This window comes from Ylistrum balloti, unplaced genomic scaffold, assembly GCF_031769215.1.
Source record: "Ylistrum balloti isolate Yb309-2 unplaced genomic scaffold, AGI_CSIRO_Ybal_v1 Utg370236, whole genome shotgun sequence".
NCBI lineage: Eukaryota > Metazoa > Mollusca > Bivalvia > Pectinida > Pectinidae > Ylistrum > Ylistrum balloti.
In genome coordinates this window covers 716,847-740,099 of record NW_026782193.1, presented here as the reverse complement: position 1 = coordinate 740,099, position 23,253 = coordinate 716,847, and the positions used below count along the sequence as shown (strand labels likewise).

At 36.6% G+C, this 23,253-nt stretch overlaps 1 protein-coding gene and 1 non-coding gene across 2 annotated transcripts in view; one reads left to right on the top strand and one right to left on the bottom strand.

Moving 5' to 3' along the window:
* LOC132552091 (MFS-type transporter SLC18B1-like) overlaps positions 1–18,193 on the bottom strand; it is a 28,766-nt gene extending 10,573 nt beyond the window's left edge. Inside the window, exons 1-12 of the mRNA XM_060216232.1 lie at positions 18,102–18,193; positions 15,867–16,185; positions 14,506–14,601; positions 13,350–13,423; positions 11,715–11,862; positions 9,791–9,859; positions 6,032–6,122; positions 5,617–5,753; positions 3,592–3,690; positions 3,021–3,115; positions 1,420–1,515; positions 110–184 (exon numbers count right to left, since the gene is read on the bottom strand). Coding sequence (XP_060072215.1) covers positions 110–184; positions 1,420–1,515; positions 3,021–3,115; positions 3,592–3,690; positions 5,617–5,753; positions 6,032–6,122; positions 9,791–9,859; positions 11,715–11,862; positions 13,350–13,423; positions 14,506–14,601; positions 15,867–16,181 — 1,295 coding nt within the window. The 5' untranslated portion in view covers positions 16,182–16,185; positions 18,102–18,193. The remainder of the gene's footprint in view (positions 1–109; positions 185–1,419; positions 1,516–3,020; positions 3,116–3,591; positions 3,691–5,616; positions 5,754–6,031; positions 6,123–9,790; positions 9,860–11,714; positions 11,863–13,349; positions 13,424–14,505; positions 14,602–15,866; positions 16,186–18,101) is intronic.
* A 330-nt stretch (positions 18,194–18,523) lies between these two features.
* Positions 18,524–18,605, top strand: Trnas-aga (transfer RNA serine (anticodon AGA)). The gene has a single exon. It is a non-coding gene; the product is annotated as a tRNA-Ser (tRNA).
* The last annotated feature ends 4,648 nt before the right edge of the window (positions 18,606–23,253 follow it).

Below are 23,253 nucleotides of genomic sequence, written 5' to 3'. Positions count from 1 at the left end.
ATGAGACAACCACCAAGACAGTCCACAAGGACAAACAAACTAATTTCCCTAAAACATCTAACCCATGACTGTATATTCCACAACTAAGAACATTCAGTTTGGAACTTACCCTAATGAAAAACAGGAGTTGAACAGCCCAGACACCATCCCAAAGGTAACAAAGTTGTCTTCAAAGCCTATTTGACTGAAAGAAAACATAGTTAAATTTTATTCAGCACTTTGATAATCTGTATATTAACCAAATATCAAATATTTGTGAAAAAAAAGTACTACATGTTTTGGAATAGACTTTCTGAATAGACATTCTATTCAGTACAGTTTTTCAGGTTGGAAAACAGCAGAATTCAACAGATGTTTGTTTTTCCTTTAATTTCTAGTCATCATGGTAACTATGGTATATACCTAGCATGTTTCTGACCCTTATTCTATAAAAACAAGATCCTATCTCAGTTACAGCCATTCATCATGTATGAAGCTGATTCTACTATTTAGAGGGTTCCTTAATGTTAAACTCTCTAAAGAAGGTGTATGCACTTAAATGGTGAGGGGTAGCATACATCCTTAACATCTAAATATAATATAATCAGTGTAGCCTCATTATGTTCCACTACTTTTTGTCATTACAAGTAGATCACAACAATAATTCAAATGAAATGCAGAATAGTGTACAACACCGTCACATTTATCTCCTCTTTTGATATAAACCTAATTAAAGCCAAGGCTGGAGCTAAAATACAGTATACAATGTAACGCTGAGCTGAATTTCTTCAGTTCAATATTCACCCTGCAACCTTGTGCCAAAAATAGCTAAAAAAAGCACAGAATATATAATAATAATAAACTTTATTTATTTTACAACAACTGCGAAGTACGTTTTTCCAATTTATATAAATCACTCTTGTACACTGGGAAAACCCACATGGTCAAGCAGTGACCCTTGACCTTTTCACATCCATTCCGGAAATTGAACCTCGGACAGCTAGGTGAAACAGAATATATACATCAGTGTTACAGGTTTTATATCCTACACATATTCAAGAAATACTTACAGTGCACCATCCAGTAAGGTCCTGAAGGTCGGTATCAAAGCACATCCCAGGAATATTCCCAAAGAAATACTTACAATGCACCATCCAGTAAGGTCCTGAAGGTCGGTATCAAAGCACATCCCAGGAATATTCCCCAAGAAATACTTACAATGCACCATCCAGTAAGGTCCTGAAGATCGGTATCAAAGCACATCCCAGGAATATTCCCCAAGAAATACTTACAATGCACCATCCAGTAAGGTCCTGAAGATCGGTATCAAAGCACATCCCAGGAATATTCCCCAAGAAATACTTACAGTGCACCATCCAGTAAGGTCCTGAAGATCGGTATCAAACCACATCCCAGGAATATTCCCAAAGAAATACTTACAGTGCACCATCCAGTAAGGTCCTGAAGGTCGGTATCAAACCACATCCCAGGAATATTCCCAAACATACACAACCAAGAATCTGGGTCCATAACGCACTGTAATGTTAAAGATTTTTAAAATTCAATTTGTTGATGTTATTTTCACAATGATCTTTTTTTGCTAGATTTTCAGATCAAGCCCCAAGTCTGACGCTCAACCGATCAAGCTAAAGAGATGTTCTCTCTAGCTGAGCAGTATATTGTGGCTAGTATTTTATCAGGGTTACACATTTTCAAAAATTCCAATACTAAAACATATAATTTTTCCAACATGTAGTTTTATGAAAATGTATCAAATTTTAACATTTTACAGTCAATTATGGATTATAAACAAGACAAACCACTGTTAAAGGTTATTACGAATTCCACTCAAATTTGTTGCTTTTTCATATAAAAGGTATAAACTTTGTTAATGCTAATGTTACCGTTGATGTATTTATTGCAAAATCAAATACTGAACAGACTTTGAGTACAGAAAGTCAGGGAAGACATGACTATTCTGACCCAGACTTTGACTCATGATGTCTCCTGCAAACATGACTATGACACAGACTATGACTCATAATGTCTCCTGCAAACATGACTATGACACAGACTATGACTCATAATGTCTTTTGCAAGCATTACTATGACCCAGACTTTGACTCATGATGTCTCTTACAAACATGACTATGACACAGACTTTGAGTCATGACGTCTCCTGCAAACATGACTATGACACAGACTTTGACTCATGACGTCTCCTGCAAACATGACTATGGCACAGACTATGACTCATTATGTCTCCTGCAAACATGACTATGACAGACTATGACTCATAATGTCTCCTGCAAACATGACTATGACAGACTATGACTCATAATGTCTCCTGCAAACATGACTATGACAGACTATGACTCATAATGTCTCCTGCAAACATGACTATGACAGACTATGACTCATAATGTCTCCTGCAAACATGACTATGACAGACTATGACTCATAATGTCTCCTGCAAACATGACTATGGCACAGACTATGACTCATAATGTCTCCTGCAAACATGACTATGACACAGACTTTGACTCATGACGTCTCCTGCAAACATGACTATGACACAGACTATGACTCATGACGTCTCCTGCAAACATGACTATGACACAGACTATGACTCATAATGTATCCTGCAAACATGACTATGACAGACTATGACTCATGATGTCTCCTGCAAACATGACTATGACACAGACTTTGACTCATGACGTCTCCTGCAAACATGACTATGACACAGACTTTGACTCATGACGTCTCCTGCAAACATGACTATGACACAGACTATGACTCATGACGTCTCCTGCAAACATGACTATGACACAGACTATGACTCATAATGTCTCCTGCAAACATGACTATGACAGACTATGACTCATAATGTCTCCTGCAAACATGACTATGACACAGACTATGACTCATGACGTCTCCTGCAAACATGACTATGACACAGACTTTGACTCATGACGTCTCCTGCAAACATGACTATGACACAGACTATGGCATCTATCAATGAGAACAACAATACTTACAATGGGAAAAATGGAGTGAGAGGGGAAGGCCCTAGCATACTGAAAGAGAAGGCCATTGCGAAATTTCCAATGATTATCAGCGTCTTTGGCAGTTTCTGGAAAAAAAATGTGTATAAGTTATCAAATGATAATGCTACAACATCCTATTATTTCTAACTTTATGTTCAGTGAGGACAAATTTGACTGCAAGACTTCAATCCTTTCTTCATGAATCAAATGAATGGTACAGTATACGCCTTGATGAACCACTGTTAGAGGTACACATTTTAATGTTTTGTTCTATATTAAAATTAGGATTTTTTGGCTCTGTAGATGATTATTGTTACATTAGCCCATAACTATAAATGAGCTGAGCTGATGAGATGTATGAAAAACAAGTATGTAGATATAATGGTTTTTGTACAATTCTCCTTTTTGCTATTTTTGATAAAGGAATGAAATGAGGAAAAACAAGGAAATTGGAAAACAAAATTAACGAAAACACAATTTTTTATTTTTGCTTCAAAATGATGTCTAACCAACAGAAACTTTATCCTTGATAATAAGCAGCTTTACATCATGTTTTTCTTACTTTGGTGTCCCCTATCCATCCCCATAGAGGTGCTGTAAAAGCATATAGACCAGGACCAATCAGAAACATCAAACCAATCTGTATGACAGTCAGGTGCAACTAGTAACAAAAACAATAAATCTAATACAGAATTTTTTACATTCTTTTCTCCAAATCTATATTATTACAAAATGCACTGTATTTGTATATTCTGGAATAACTATTTTCTGTTATTACCATGAAGAAGAGGCCCAAGGGGTCTTCATCACTCATCTGGCTAATCCAGCTATTCAGTCATTTAACAAAGAATTTTAAACAAGACAAATAGTTTCAAAATATTTATTATATATATTCAATATATATATATACAAGGCCAGACCGTGGGATGTATTACACAAGGCCAGATCATGGGATATAGTACACAAGGAAAGACTGTGGGATATATTACACAAGGCCAGACCGTGGGATATAGTACACAAGGCAAGACCGTGGGATATATTACACAAGGCCAGACCGTGGGATATATTACACAAGGCCAGACTGTGGGATATATTACACAAGGCCAGACCATGGGATATATTACACAAGGCCAGACCGTGGAATATATTACACAAGGCCAGACCATGGGATATATTACACATGGGATATAGATCATACATGGGATATATTACACAAGGCCAGACCATGGGATATATTACACAAGGCCAGACCATGGGATATAGTACACATGGGATATATTACACAAGGCCAGACCATGGGATATATTACACAAGGCCAGACCATGGGATATATTACACAAAGCCAGACCATGGGATATAGTACACATGGGATATATTACACAAGGCCAGACCATGGGATATAGTACACATGGGATATATTACACAAGGCCAGACCATGGGATATAGTACACATGGGATATATTACACAAAGCCAGACCATGGGATATAGTACACATGGGATATATTACACAAAGCCAGACCATGGGATATAGTACACATGGGATATATTACACAAGGCCAGACCATGGGATATATTACACAAGGCCAGACCATGGGATATATTACACAAGGCCAGACTGTGGGATATATTACACAAGGCCAGACCATGGGATATATTACACAAGGCCAGACTGTGGGATATATTACACAAGGCCAGACCATGGAATATATTACAGAAGGCCAGACCATGGGATATATTACACAAGGCCAGACCATGGGATATATTACACAAGGCCAGACCATGGGATATATTACACAAGGTCAGACCGTGGGATATATTACACATGGGATATATATCACAAGGCCAGACCATGGGATATATTACACAAGGCCAGACCATGGGATATATTACACAAGGTCAGACCGTGGGATATATTACACATGGGATATATATCACAAGGCCAGACCATGGGATATATTACACATGGGATATATATCATACATGGGATATATTACACAAGGCCAGACTGTGGGATATATTACACAAGGCCAGACCATGGGATATATTACACAAGGCCAGACCATGGGATATATTACACATGGGATATATATCATACATGGGATATATTACACAAGGCCAGAACATGGGATATATTACACATGGGATATATATCATACATGGGATATATTACACAAGGCCAGACCATGGGATATATTACACAAGGCCAGACCATGTGAAATATTACACAAGGGCAGACCATGGGATATATTACACATGGGATATATATCACAAGGCCAGACCATGGGATATATCATACATGGGATATATTACACAAGGCCAGACCATGGGATATATTACACATGGGATATATATCATATATGGGATATATTATACAAGGCCAGACTGTGGGATATATTACACAAGGCCAGACCATGGGATATATTACACATGGGATATATTACACAAGGCTAGACCATGTGTTCTATTGTATAAGGCCAGACCCTGTCTTCTATTGTTTAAGGCCTCTGGCATGGTGTAATATAACATTATTACCAGAACCTAGAATCTTTTGACTCTTACAAGGCTTGAAATATTTGTATATTATACCTCTTTGAGACGTTTAGCATATGTCGGATCAAAGAAACCCAATGCATAGGCTCCACAGATAATACAAACTGCTGTTATTACACACAATGGACTTCGTAACAGATTCAACATTGATTTTCTTTTCGGAGTCCCTGAGTCTGAAATCAAACAATCGGTAAATATTGACATTAGCACTACATTAATTTGGCCAGCTGCCTGTCAATCAATGTTTTCATCCAATAATAAGAAGACTCAATTATACAGATTTGACATATAGTAGAAATGAGGAGGTAAGAACAAGCAACGCTTTAACATAGATTTATTGTTTCATATACTTAATTACCAAAACAAGCAGAAGCTGCTGCAATCCTGCTTGATGCTAGTGAATGAATTCAGCAGTTTTCATTTAATTTATGTCTATAATTATGGAACTCACCATTAATTTTTGGCATTGAGTAAGCACTTATGATAGCACAGACAACCAGAATAGACCCCATAGTGAAGAAGGGCAGCCCATACCCGCCAGCCTGTAATGTAGAACAAACTCCTGTCACAAGCTATATATTAACACTAGAACAAACTCCTGTCACTAGCTATATATTAACACTATAGAACAAACTCCTGTCACTAGCTATATATTAACACTATAGAACAATCTCTTACACAAGCTATATATATATATATATTAACACTATAGAACAAACTCCTGTCACTAGCTATATATTAACACTAGAACAAACTCCTGTCACTAGCTATATATTAACACTATAGAACAAACTCTAACACAAGCTATATATTAACACTAGAACAAACTCCTGTCACAAGATATATATATTCACACTAGAACAAACTCCTGTCACTAGCTATATATTAACACTATAGAACAAACTCCTGTCACTAGCTATATATTAACACTATAGAACAAACTCCTGTCACAAGCTATATATTAACACTATAGAACAAACTCCTGTCACTAGCTATATATTAACACTATAGAACAAACTCTTACACAAGCTATATATTAACACTATAGAACAAACTCTAACACAAGATATATATTAACACTATAGAACAAACTCCTGTCACTAGCTATATATTAACACTAGAGAACAAACTCCTGTCACAAGCTATATATTAACACTATAGAACAAACTCTAACACAAGCTATATATTAACACTATAGAACAAACTCTAACACAAGCTATATATTAACACTATAGAACAAACTCCTGTCACTAGCTATATATTAACACTATAGAACAAACTCTTACACAAGCTATATATTAACACTATAAAACAAACTCCTGTCACTAGCTATATATTAACACTATAGAACAAACTCCTGTCACTAGCTATATATTAACACTATAGAACAAACTCCTGTCACAAGCTATATATTAACACTATAGAACAAACTCTAACACAAACTATATATTAACACTATAGAACAATCTCTTACACAAGCTATATATTAACACTATAGAACAAACTCCTGTCATTAGCTATATATTAACACTAGAACAAACTCCTGTCACTAGCTATATATTAACACTATAGAACAAACTCTAACACAAGCTATATATTAACACTAGAACAAACTCCTGTCACTAGCTATATATTAACACTATAGAACAAACTCTAACACAAGCTATATATTAACACTAGAACAAACTCCTGTCACAAGCTATATATTAACACTAGAACAAACTCCTGTCACTAGCTATATATTAACACTATAGAACAAACTCCTGTCACTAGCTATATACTAACACTATAGAACAAACTCCTGTCAGAAGCTATATATTAACACTATAGAACAAACTCTTACACAAGCTATATATTAACACTATCAAACAAACTCCTGTCACTAGCTATATATTAACACTATAGAACAAACTCCTGTCACTAGCTATATATTAACACTATAGAACAAACTCTTACACAAGCTATATATTAACACTATAGAACAAACTCCTGTCACTAGCTATATATTAACACTATAGAACAAACTCCTGTCACTAGCTATATATTAACACTATAGAACAAACTCTAACACAAGATATATATTAACACTATAGAACAAACTCCTGTCACTAGCTATATATTAACACTAGAGAACAAACTCCTGTCACTAGCTATATATTAACACTATAGAACAAACTCTTACACAAGCTATATATTAACACTATAGAACAAACTCCTGTCACAAGCTATATATTAACACTAGAGAACAAACTCCTGTCACAAGCTATATATTAACACTAGAGAACAAACTCTAACACATGCTATATATTAACACTATAGAACAAACTCTTACACAAGCTATATATTAACACTATAGAACAAACTCCTGTCACAAGCTATATATTAACACTATAGAACAAACTCCTGTCACTAGCTATATATTAACACTATAGAACAAACTCTTACACAAGCTATATATTAACACTATAGAACAAACTCCTGTCACTAGCTATATATTAACACTATAGAACAAACTCCTGTCACAAGCTATATATTAACACTATAGAACAAACTCCTGTCAGAAGCTATATATTAACACTATAGAACAAACTCCTGTCACTAGCTATATATTAACACTATAGAACAAACTCTAACACAAGATATATATTAACACTATAGAACAAACTCTAACACAAGATATATATTAACACTATAGAACAAACTCCTGTCACTAGCTATATATTAACACTATAGAACAAACTCTAACACAAGATATATATTAACACTATAGAACAAACTCCTGTCACTAGCTATATATTAACACTATAGAACAAACTCCTGTCACTAGCTATATATTAACACTATAGAACAAACTCCTGTCACAAGCTATATATTAACACTATAGAACAAACTCCTGTCACTAGCTATATATTAACACTATAGAACAAACTCCTGTCACAAGCTATATATTAACACTATAGAACAAACTCCTGTCACTAGCTATATATTAACACTAGAGAACAAACTCCTGTCACAAGCTATATATTAACACTATAGAACAAACTCCTGTCACTAGCTATATATTAACACTATAGAACAAACTCCTGTCACAAGCTATATATTAACACTATAGAACAAACTCCTGTCACTAGCTATATATTAACACTATAGAACAAACTCCTGTCACTAGCTATATATTAACACTAGAGAACAAACTCCTGTCACAAGCTATATATTAACACTATAGAACAAACTCCTGTCACTAGCTATATATTAACACTATAGAACAAACTCCTGTCACAAGCTATATATTAACACTATAGAACAAACTCTAACACATGCTATATATTAACACTAGAGAACAAACTCCTGTCACAAGCTATATATTAACACTATAGAACAAACTCTAACACAAGCTATATATTAACACTATAGAACAAACTCCTGTCACTAGCTATATATTAACACTATAGAACAAACTCTAACACAAGCTATATATTAACACTATAGAACAAACTCTAACACAAGCTATATATATATATATATTAACACTATAGAACAAACTCCTGTCACTAGCTATATATTAACACTATAGAACAAACTCTAACACAAGCTATATATTAACACTATAGAACAAACTCTAACACAAGCTATATATTAACACTATAGAACAAACTCCTGTCACAAGCTATATATTAACACTATAGAACAAACTCTAACACAAGCTATATATTAACACTATAGAACAAACTCCTGTCACAAGCTATATATTAACACTATAGAACAAACTCTAACACAAGCTATATATTAACACTATAGAACAAACTCCTGTCACTAGCTATATATTAACACTATAGAACAAACTCCTGTCAGAAGCTATATATTAACACTAGAGAACAAACTCCTGTCTGAAGCTATATATTAACACTATAGAACAAACTCCTGTCACTAGCTATATATTAACACTATAGTACAAACTTTTGTCACAAGCTGTATTAACACCTGCCACATATATTTGTGCTGAATTTGGCAGTGGAGGAAAACAGCTATTTATTAGCATATTCATTAATTAGATAGAATGACTTGATAATTTACTTCATTTATCATTCATTTATCTTAAAATAGAAACATTGAGCAAGCCTTCTTTCTGGATATCTCACAAAATTGCTATCATATCTGTTGAAGCTAGTGCACAGAGCAGTCATTTTGGCTTCCCAGTGTATTATCTTACCTCATACAAGAGACTGCCTATAGTTGGGCCTACCATCAGACCTATACCACTGAAGGTCTCTAAAAGTCCCTGTTTAAAAGGAAGAAATGCATATACTATGTATCACTAATATATCACAAATCCCTGTTTAAAACAAAGCCTTTTTATATCCCTTGTAAATGTTGCCAAAAGTCTCTGTTTAAAAGGAAGAAATGCATATACTATGTATCACTAATATATAGCAAATCCCTGTTTAAAACAAAGCCTTTATATCCCTTGTAAATGTTGCCAAAAGTCTCTGTTTAAAAGAAACACATGTATATATCACTATAATACAACATCTTCTAACACAATCAGGAGAAGATTTCAGTGTGACATTTTGATGACTACATGGTCAGCTTCATCAGACAAATGACCAGTGTGGAGCGTGCTATCACTGACGTACGTAGTGTACGAGATCTACATGGTCAACTTCATCAGACAAATGACCAGTGTGGATCGTGCTATCACTGACGTACGTAGTGTACGAGATCTACATGGTCAACTTCATCAGACAAATGACCAGTGTGGAGCGTGCTATCACTGACGTACGTAGTGTACGAGATCTACATGGTCAGCTTCATCAGACAAATGACCAGTGTGGATCGTGCTATCACTGACGTACGTAGTGTACGAGATCTACATGGTCAGCTTCATCAGACAAATGACCAGTGTGGAGCGTGCTATCACTGACGTACGTAGTGTACGAGATCTACATGGTCAACTTCATCAGACAAATGACCAGTGTGGATCGTGCTATCACTGACGTACGTAGTGTACGAGATCTACATGGTCAACTTCATCAGACAAATGACCAGTGTGGAGCGTGCTATCACTGACGTACGTAGTGTACGAGATCTACATGGTCAGCTTCATCAGACAAATGACCAGTGTGGATCGTGCTATCACTGACGTACGTAGTGTACGAGATCTACATGGTCAGCTTCATCAGACAAATGACCAGTGTGGAGCATGCTATCACTGACGTACGTAGTGTACGAGATCTACACAGTCAGCTTCATCAGACAAATGACCAGTGTGGAGCGTGCTATCACTGACGTACGTAATGTACGAGATCTACACAGTCAGCTTCATCAGACAAATGACCAGTGTGGGGCGTGCTATCACTGACATAGGTAGTGTGCGAGATCAAACAAATGACTAGTGAATGAGACAGTAAGGAAATGACCAACTTTTTTTGATTCTGCTTTAATCCTATGTAAAGTCAAAGATAGTGTGACAAGGTGGTAAAAAGATCATAGAAAAAAGAACACAAATTGTAACAATGTAGTTTATTTGGCAAGGCTCTGTTTATTATGGGTCCTGAATGTGTGAGAGTCTGTGGCTCCTTCCTACATGTTTACCACTGCAGGCCTGCTGCAGAATATCCAAATGGCCTAATTGACCAACCGCCTGAAATGTTTTCTCTGTCAACTATATTGGAATTTTCAATGATATGATTCTGCTGTGTAGAAAGACCTGTAACTTTTGATAAATTGATCTGGGACTGAGAATGCTTTCACTCTGATCTCATGAATTTTCTGCTTTTTGGGGATTCTGTGTTTCTATCTAATGTTTATTAAGTCTGACTCCAATTCTCTTGCCCGTTTCATCGATATATATTGCATTGCAGTTCTCGCATCATATTCTTCATTACTCGCTTCCAGTACAAGTTTAATCCTTGGATGGACTAAGAAAAGCACAAAGTGTAAGGTTTCATGGCTGTTGCAATACCATGACTATGTTAAATCCTCTGAATGGTTTCTAACAGGGCGTTGATGTAAGGGACGACTACCTGTGCTTTTATTGTTCTCTTTTCCTTGGTGTTTCACCATTTAGTCTTTTTTTTATTTCTCGAAATTTGTTCTTATTTTTGTTTCTGGCTGCATTGCATAAGTATACTTACAATCACTGTGGCTACATGGTTAGGGAACTCGTTAGACAGGATGGCAAAACTGGCCGTGATGTAGGCAGATGCTCCAAGTGCTTCGACAGTTCTACTGAGGAAACACATGACTATGAAGATATTTCCATCAGGACACTTATCCAACAGCCTAAAAAATCCAGACACAATATGTTAAGTAGTTAGTCTCCATCAGTTTACAATTTTTGAATTGATGTTGTATCAAAAATCATTGCCTTAGCGATAAATTTCATCTCAATACATTCATTTCAACATAAACAAGAAGGATTTTATTTCAGAAATTTCTTTCAGTTGGTTAAAACTTCAGCTGCAAAATAGTTTTTAACACGAGATCCCAGATGGATCTTGGTGCCCCCCCCCCCAATTTTTTATTTGTTCTTTGAAAGTAGGATTTTTTCCCTTCTTTCCACTACTCTCCTCTCTTTTTGTTCCTAATGATAAAAAATTTGAACATTCCTTTGCAGAAATAGCAATAATAATCTTTACTAGGCAAAATTCAAGATGACGACCTGTCAGCCATTTTGTTTTTCTGATCGATCACAAAATCAAAAGGCACAACTAGGGAATCTACACATGAAATTTGAGAAAGACCTTTGCAGTAGTTCTCAAGAAATAGCATAACAAACTTTACTTTGCAAAATCTAAGATGGCCACCTGTCAATCTCAAATCGAACGGCCATCTGATGATGGTGGGTTAAGAAATGCATGGTAATTAAAAGTAAACAATTGTTTGTATCATACAGAGGTAGTGATCAGTTTCTACAAGGTGACTTTGTCTCACATTTTACCCTGGCTGTTTGTGGGGTGATGAAGATGACAAACAAACAACACAATAACTAAGGATTGTTAATAAACAACAAAGTGGTTCTAAATATAGATTACAGATATATATCACTCTACATACTGAGGTTGTAGTGGGAAAAAGTTATAACAAAACAAGAGGTAAAGTAATGTTGAGAGGATATCTCTTTTCACTGAATTAATCAAAGTCAGATGAATACACAAATACCAGAAATATCAAAATTATATGTACAATTTCTCTGAGATACCATATCACGTACACTTTCCTGTCACCATGGGTTTCCTAAGTTATATGTACAATTTCTCTGAGAAACCATATCGCATACACTTTCCTGTCACCATGGGTTTCCTAAGTTATATGTACAATTTCTCTGAGATACCATATCACGTACACTTTCCTGTCACCATGGGTTTCCTAAGTTATATGTACAATTTCTCTGAGATACCATATCACGTACACTTTCCTGTCACCATGGGTTTCCTAAGTTATATGTACAATTTCTCTGAGATACCATATCACGTACACTTTCCTGTCACCATGGGTTTCCTAAGTTATATGTACAATTTCTCTGAGATACCATATCACGTACACTTTCCTGTCACCATGGGTTTCCTAAGTTATATGTACAATTTCTCTGAGATACCATATCACGTACACTTTCCTGTCACCATGGGTTTCCTAATTTTGTAAAATCCAAATAATTTTATGAATTTGAAAAAAAACCAACTTCAGTGTTATATATGATGAAGTGTTATATATGATTCAGTGTTAAGAGAGAGGCTGTTTATCTCACTACATAATTCTCTATTACTTACCCAAATAATATTGCACAGACACCACAAACCATCACACCGCTGATGAACATAAATTTAGAACCAATGTTTGTTATCTGAAACAAGATCAGGGATGGCTGAACTAAACTTTAACACAAGTTTGCGATTAGAAGCTTTATAATCAATTTACAAATGATTAATTTAATAAAGATTTCACTTAAAAGAGATCAGTCAAGAAGCTTTCTTCGACATCATTATTCTGCATTTACTCCAGGGGGCCAACACAACCAAAGAGGGCCAAGATAACCTTTAATCAAATTCTAACTCAGTCAAGGGGTGGGCTTATCACCGCATTATATATGGGTGGGCTTATTACTAGATGTGGGCTTATTTCTAGATGTGGGCTAATTACCAGATGTGGGTTAATTGTCAGATGTGGGCGAATTACCAGACGTGGGCTAATTACCAGATGTGGGTTAATTACTAGATGTGGGCTAATTACCAGATGTGGGTTAATTGTCAGATGTGGGCGAATTACCAGACGTGGGCTAATTACCAGATGTGGGTTAATTACTAGATGTGGGCTAATTACCAGATGTGGGTTAATTGTCAGATGTGGGCGAATTACTAGACGTGGGCTAATTACCAGATGTGGGTTAATTACTAGATGTGGGCTAATTACCAGATGTGGGTTAATTGTCAGATGTGGGCGAATTACTAGACGTGGGCTAATTACCAGATGTGGGTTAATTACTAGATGTGGGCTAATTACCAGATGTGGGTTAATTGTCAGATGTGGGCGAATTACTAGACGTGGGCTAATTACCAGATGTGGGTTAATTACTAGATGTGGGCTAATTACTAGATGTGGGCTAATTTCTAGATGTGGGTTACCTACCAGATGTGGGCTAATTACCAGATGTGGACTATTTACCAGATGTGGGCTAATTACCAGATGTGGACTATTTACCAGATATGGGCTAATTTCCATATGTGGGCTAATTACTAGATGTGGGTTAATTACCAGATGTGGGCTAATTACTAGATGTCGGCTAATTACCAGATGTGGGCTAATTACCAGATGTGGGCTATGTGGGCTAACTGTCAGACACACACTGAACTAAATCTTATGAGTTAACTTTCAGTTTAACAGGAACATCAATTACAATAAAATCAAACATGACATATTATAACTTACATAGTTTCCAAACACTGGAGCAGTTATGAAAATAACTAATTCAAACACTGCGAACACAAATCCAGTGACTGTCTCAGACACACCCTTCAATGCAGCCTGAAATTAAAGATAAAAACATATAATTCCTTAAATGAAAAAAATGAAATAGTAAATCCCCCGATTACTTCAGGTGAGGATGATCAGGATTGTTATTTCTACATGGACAACTAAATCTAATGAGAAGATTCTAAATAGGATTTCAGAGACAATACAACTAAAATTATCAATACAAGAGGGATAACCACCAAATTTTATCTATTGATCTATTAACTACTCAACACTTCAAATAATTCCATTCAGGGTAACATTTTAGTCTCACTTTTCCAAACAAGAGCATTAAATCATTTCCTTTTCCTAAGATATGAAGTCAAATTGAGGATATAAAAATGGCCATATTTATATTGATATGAGAGAAGTACAAGTTACATTATAACTGAACCCCAGGACTAGGGTGATATGAGGGATGTACAAGTTACATTATAACTGAACCCCTGGAGTAGGGTGATATGAGGGACGTACAAGTTATATTGTAACTGAACCCCAGGACTAGGGTAATATGAAATAAGTGGATTTTGAATTCATTGATGTAAGCCCCACCCTGACCAGTGACAGGCTGGTCAAACCCCATATTGACCAGTGACAAACTGGTGAAACCCCATACTGACCAGTGACAAACTGGTGAAACCCCATACTGACCAGTGACAGGCTGGTCAAACCCCATACTGACCAGTGACAGACTGGTCAAACCCTATACTGACCAGTTACAGACTGGTCAAATCCCATACTGACCAGTTCAACCCTGGTTAAACAACATACTGACCAGTGACAGACTGGTCAAATCCCATACTGACCAGTGACAGAGTGGTTAAACCCCATATTGACCAGTGACAGGCTGGTCAAACCCAATACTGACCAGTGACAGGCTGGTCAAACCCCATACTGACCAGTGACAGGCTTTTCAAATCCCATACTGACCAGTGACAGGATGGTCAAACCCCATACTGACCAGTGACAGGCTGGTCAAACCCCATACTGACCAGTGACAGGCTGGTCAAACCACATACTGACCAGTGACAGCCTGGTCAAACCACATACTAACCAGTGACAGCCTGGTCAAACCCCATACTGACCAGTGACAGGCTGGTTAAACCCCATACTTACCAGTGACAGCCTGGTCAAACCCCATACTGACCAGTGACAGGCTGGTCAAACCCCGTACAGACCAGTTACAGCCTGGTTAAACCCCATACTGACCAGTTATAGTTGGTCATCATCAAGTCCTATTCTGACCTATGCTTTCTTACTAAATTAGTCATACATACCTCTGTTGGATAAAACGGTGCCAAAAGTGAGAAACATGTACAGGCACAAAAGTTTACAAATCCCATTGCAAAAAGTAAGATTTTTTGTTGTCTTGGAGTACGACTGAATGAAAATGCATCATCTGTTGTTCCATTATTATCTTTGTTCACAATATCAACATTATTAGCATCGTCAGACATGCCACCATAATTCTTCATCAGCTTTGTTGTAGGGCCAATCTGATGATCCACATCGGGGCTTTGGATGTGTGGATCTTCATCAACCAAATCCATTGTTTTCTGATGACGTCTACTATCACTGGAGTTTGAAGCCATCTCACTGTAAAATAAATGTAGACCTATCTCAGTGGGAGATTGAAGCCATCTCACTGTAAAATATAGACCTATCTCAGTGGGAGATTGAAGTCATCTCACTGTAAAATATAGACCTATCTCAGTGGGAGATTGAAGCCATCTCACTGTAAAATATAGACCTATCTCAGTGGGAGATTGAAGTCATCTCACTGTAGAATAAATGTAGACCTATCTCAGTGGGAGATTGAAGTCATCTCACTGTAAAATATAGACCTATCTCAGTGGGAGATTGAAGTCATCTCACTGTAAAATATAGACCTATCTCAGTGGGAGATTGAAGCCATCTCAGTGTAAAATATAGGCCTATCTCAGTGGGAGATTAAAGTCATCTCACTGTAGAATAAATGTAGACCTATCTCAGTGGGAGATTGAAGCCATCTCAGTGTAAAATAAATGTAGACCTATCTCAGTGGGAGATTGAAGCCATCTCAGTGTAAAATAAATGTAGACCTATCTCAGTGGGAGATTGAAGCCATCTCACTGTAAAATATAGACCTATCTCAGTGGGAGATTTAAGTCATCTCACGGTAAAATAAATACAGACCTATCTCAGTGGGAGATTGAGTTTGGAGCTGCTGAGTTCAACAATATTCATACACAGACAATGACAAGTTAGACTTGTGAGCAAGTCTAACAGATACAGGCCATTATTTACTACAATACATCCGATAGAAATTCCACCTGGATTCTCTGGCTTACATTACTTAAGCTCTATCAATCCAGCCATAGAGAAATTCACCCTAGCCAAGCAGTATATTGTGACAGGTATTATGGTTACATGTTTTGAACTTCATATTGTTATCTAAATTATCATAATAAATATATCAGTTTATATGAAAGATATCAATATTAGGACCTGACATGTACTGTTAACGTGACATCAATATTAGGACCAGTCATGTACTGTTAACGTGACATCAATATTAGGACCTGACATGTACTGTTAACGTGACATCAATATTAGGACCTGACATATACTGTTAACATGACATCAATACTAGGACCTGACATATACTGTTAACGTGACATCAATATTAGGACCGTCATGCACTGTTAACGTGACATCAATATTAGGACCGTCATGCACTGCTAACATGACATCAATATTAGGACCTGACATATACTGTTAACGTGACATCAATATTAGGACCTGACATATACTGTTAACGTGACATCAATATTAGGACCTGACATATACTGTTAACGTGACATCAATATTAGGACCGTCATGTATTGTTAACGTGACATCAATATTAGGACCTGACATGTACTGTTATTGTTGATAAAGTTAAAAGGGAAGTTATTGTACAAGATTATACTCATGGTGGTTTAAAAATGCTTAATATTTGAAATGGAGTTGGATTAAAAGATTATATTCATCTGCAGGCAAATGGAGAGTAATTTTGGAGAAATTAGTGAACGTAAATAGACTGCTAGATATTGGAGGTAACTATATAAAGATTTCTCAAGAAAACTTACAACTTCAAAGACATTTATCGAATTTCCTTATATGGTTAAATTATGAATATCATATATGTCTTAAATCGACAGCAACAATTTACAAATTTCACTCTGTCTATAAATAACTAAATACCGTTGAAGCAGATACATGTGTCATTAACAGTCAAGTGTATAGTCGCCTGGCTTCAAAAGTGTCCCAATTTCAGACCTCGGTAACACAGGGTCGTGAGAATTGTGAAGGCAATAGCAAATTTCATCACGTTAACACTGGTGATATTACAGTCAACAAGGATATATCTATGTATTGGTGTATTTTTTCATATTTTAGACCTTACAATCAACACTTCAGTGTATAATTGAATGATGCATGCATGCGGTTGGCATTTTAAAAACCGTGTGTATTGCACAATGTTTACCTACCTGTGTATCGGGTGTAAGCTTGTTCAACCAAAGGTAGATATGTTTACTACCAATAATGAATGTCAGGTTGATACATCTATACCATTTATATGAATGAACCCGTTTAAACTTACGGACAGTGATGACATAGTAAGATAACACTCCCCTTTCCTATTTCACAACACAGTGCAAAATTATTTTATCTTAAAAAAATCAGTATGAGTTACCTCTCTTTATTAATGATGAAAATGACGCTTCTTTTTTTCCCCAAACAATTAATTTAATTATTTCATTGATATGCTGGCAACATTTATTTGAATAGTACTTAGGAGTTATTAAAAAACTGAATTTAAGATATAAATAATAAATATATTTTTCATATCCTTTTAACGTGAACAGGCAATCTAATTATAAATTTATAATATTCCTCCTCGTATAGTGTAGTCGTCGTGGCCGAGTGGTTAAGGCGATAGACTAGAAATCTATTGGGGTCTCCCCGCGCAGGTTCGAATCCTGCCGACGACGCTTATTTTTTTTTCCCATTTTTTTCTTTACAAGCCAATCAAAAACCGCTAAGCATATCCGAAAAGACTTTATCAAAACAAAATATAAAAAGATTGTAAATTATGAACCCTGGCACTTCTAAAAAGTAATCTAAGTCCCAAAGAATTATACAGAAACAAATTTGTCTTATGTTTTTGTATTTCCTTGGACTAGACAAATTAATAAACTATAAACTATTACAATGGCTATCATAACCTGTGATCACTACAAACAGGTGTCTTGTATTACAAGTCTATAACTAACTGTGATCAATTAACAAGAGGGTCAAGGGGTTGGCATCATTCATCTGGCTAATTCAGCTCTCAAATTTCAAAAATGACCAATACCTGTATCTTTCTACAGAAGGATTTTCAAGAACTAACATTTGCCCTATTGGGCCCCTTCTATCATCCGCAGAACGTTGATTCCCCTTCACCCAAGAAGGTTTCAGTCAAAATTTGGACAATATACATTCACTCGTAAAAGAGGAGTAGGATTTTAAAGTATTTACTTATTGTGCCTTGCTCCTTCTAGACAACAGACACTAGACAACAGACACCAGACAACAGATAACAGACACTAGACAACAGAAACAGACAACAGACACCAGACAACAGACACCAGACACCAGACACCAGACAACAGACACTAGACAACAGAAAACAGACACCAGGCAACAGACAACAGTCACCGGACAACAGTCAACAGACAGTAGACAACAGACACCTGACAACAGTCAACAGTCACCAGACAACAGACAACAGACACTAGACAACAGACAACAAACACTAGACAACAGACAACAGTCAACAGTCACCAGACAACAGAAAACAGACACTAGACAACAGACAACAGTCACCAGACAACAGAGAACAGACAACAGACAACAGACACTATACAACAGACAACAGACAACAGTCACCAGACAACAGTCAACAGTCGCCAGACAACAGACAACAGACACCAGGTAACAGACAACAGTCACTGGACAACAGACATCAGACAACAGACACCTGGCAACAGACAACAGACAACAGTCAACAGTCAACAGTCACCAGACAACAGACAATAGACAACAGACAACAGTCAACAGTCACCAGACAACAGTCAACAGTCACCAGACAACAGACAACAGTCACCAGACAACAGACAACAGACAACAGACACCAGGCAACAGATACCAGACAACAGACAACAGAGAACAGACAACAGACACCACACAACAGACAACTGACACTGGACAATGAACGCTGTGCCATGGCATAAGTTCAAGGTCCATTGGACCAGTTGAGCTAAAACATTTATTGCATACATACAGTGTTTTGTAATAAATACTAGACAACTGTGAAAAAATAAATGAGACTCATATGGAACTAATACGTTAACTTTAATAATATCACAGCAACACCATTCATCAGTCTATAAATATACAGCCAATCAAGGGATATAAATAGTATCTGAGACAAAAAAATAGAATATAAAATCTCATATAAACAGAAAACCAACAAATAAAGATTGATCCCATGATCCACTGGCTATCCACTGAACAGTGTAATATTCTAGTGCGTGTCACCAGTGTAACACACAGGGTATTGTTGTTCACTGCCAGCACCAGGCAGTAACTGATTGTGATATCATAATGTGGAAAATGGCATGACATCATGAATAAAATATTGTGCAGCAAAATGGCTGCTTCTATTTGATGTTCAGAATTTTTATCATAAAACATGTCCAAAAGTCATAAAAAACAAAGCATTTCTTATTTTCTATACAAACATTATGTAAAATACATGCATTTAATATCATGGCACATCATGTAATGTATTTTTAACAACACATTTCGATACAATATTAAGAACATCACAGTCAACAGAAAACAATCACCAAGGTATAAAGTACAGAAGGATCTATACACAGTGGTAAACATGGACACTGTGGTACTTAAAGTACTGGGATATACCTGTATACGTAGGATCTATCCTACTCTAATAGAAAAATATGATAAACCATTATAATACCGAGACTTTTTGATAAAGATGTGCCATTATAAGGTGGGGACGGAGTCTTGTGATAAAGTTGTGTCATTATAAGGTGGTGACGGAGTCTTGTGATAAAGTTGTGTCATTATAAGGAGGGGACGGAGTCTTGTGATAAAGCTGTGTTATTATAAGTTGGAGACGGAGTCTTGTGATCAAGCTGTGTCATTATAAGGAGGAGACGGAGTCTTGTGATAAAGTTGTGTCATTATAAGGAGGGGACGGAGTCTTGTGATAAAGCTGTGTCATTTTAAGGTGGGGACGGAGTCTTGTGATAAAGCTTTGACATTATAAGGTGGGAAGGGAGTCTTGTGATAAAGCTTTGACATTATAAGGTGGGGACAGAGTCTTGTGATAAAGCTGTGTCATTATAAGGTGATGATGGAGTCTTGTGATAAAGTTGTGTCATTTTAAGGTGGTGACGGAGTCTTGTGATAAAGTTGTGTCATTATAAGGAGGGGACGGAGTCTTGTGATAAAGCTGTGTTATTATAAGTTGGAGACGGAGTCTTGTGATCAAGCTGTGTCATTATAAGGAGGAGACAGAGTCTTGTGATAAAGTTGTGTCATTATAAGGAGGGGACGGAGTCTTGTGATAAAGCTGTGTCATTTTAAGGTGGGGACGGAGTCTTGTGATAAAGCTTTGACATTATAAGGTGGGAAGGGAGTCTTGTGATAAAGCTTTGACATTATAAGGTGGGGACAGAGTCTTGTGATAAAGCTGTGTCATTATAAGGTGATGATGGAGTCTTGTGATAAAGTTGTGTAATTATAAGATGGTGACGGAGTCTTGTGATAAAGCTGTGTCATTTTAAGGTGGGGACGGAGTCTTGTGATAAAGTTGTGTCATTTTAAGGTGGTGACGGAGTCTTGTGATAAAGTTGTGTCATTATAAGGAGGGGACGGAGTCTTGTGATAAAGCTGTGTTATTATAAGTTGGAGACGGAGTCTTGTGATAAAGTTGTGTCATTATAAGGAGGGGACGGAGTCTTGTGATAAAGCTGTGTCATTTTAAGGTGGGGACGGAGTCTTGTGATAAAGCTTTGACATTATAAGGTGGGGAGGGAGTCTTGTGATAAAGCTTTGACATTATAAGGTGGGGACAGAGTCTTGTGATAAAGCTGTGTCATTATAAGGTGATGATGGAGTCTTGTGATAAAGTTGTGTCATTTAAAGGTGGTGACGGAGTCTTGTGATAAAGTTGTGTCATTATAAGTAGGGGACGGAGTCTTGTGATAAAGCTGTGTTATTATAAGTTGAAGACGGAGTCTTGTGATAAAGCTGTGTCATTTTAAGGTGGGGACGGAGTCTTGTGATAAAGCTTTGACATTATAAGGTGGGAAGGGAGTCTTGTGATAAAGCTTTGACATTATAAGGTGGGGACAGAGTCTTGTGATAAAGCTGTGTCATTATAAGGTGATGATGGAGTCTTGTGATAAAGTTGTGTAATTATAAGATGGTGACGGAGTCTTGTGATAAAGCTGTGTCATTTTAAGGTGGGGACGGAGTCTTGTGATAAAGTTGTGTCATTTTAAGGTGGTGACGGAGTCTTGTGATAAAGTTGTGTCATTATAAGGAGGGGACGGAGTCTTGTGATAAAGCTTTGACATTATAAGGTGGGGAGGGAGTCTTGTGATAAAGCTTTGACATTATAAGGTGGGGACAGAGTCTTGTGATAAAGCTGTGTCATTATAAGGTGATGACAGAGTCTTGTGATAAAGTTGTGTCATTATAAGGTGGGGACGGAGTCTTGTGATAAAGCTGTGTCACTATAAGGTGATGATGGAGTCTTGTGATAAAGCTGTGTTATTATAAGGTGGGGAGGGAGTCTTGTGATAAAGCTGTGTCATTATAAGGTGGGGACGGAGTCTTGTGATAAAGCTGTGTCATTATAAGGTGGGGAGGGAGTCTTGTGATAAAGCTGTGACATTATAAGGTAGGGAGGGAGTCTTGTGATAAAGCTGTGTCATTATAAGGTGAGGACGGAATAAAAAGATGGCTTCCTATGACATGCCATTTCAGCAAAGAGTATACAATTATATAACAAATGTAACAGTAGGTAGTATGTTATATCACTGATATCCATTTTTTCAATAGGTAACTCCTGTTCCTTGCCACATCCAGAGAGTGGAATCTTTAACATTGTCTATACAAAAACGTGAGGCCCATTGATCTAAACAGTTGTTGGATTATGATAATCTGCTGACAGCACTATAGTAATCAGCTGATTCAAAAAGGTTGGAATATCCAAAAAAAGTTCTTTATTTCAGATCAACAACAATCCCAACATTATCTGAATCAGAGAAATTCTCAATATCATTATCTGAAGGAGAGAAATTCTCAATATTATTATCTGAAGGAGAGAAATTCTCAATATCATTATCTGAAGGAGGGAAATTCTCAATATCATTATCTGAAGGAGAGAAATCCTCGATGTCATTATCTGAAGGAGAGAAATTCTCAATATTATTATCTGCAGGAGAGAAATTCTCCATATTACTATCAACCATTTCCTCATTACCATATTCCAAAGAAAGGAAGTAAATATTTGATGACATACTATTTGCAGTATATTCTTGACAAAATCTCTAGAAT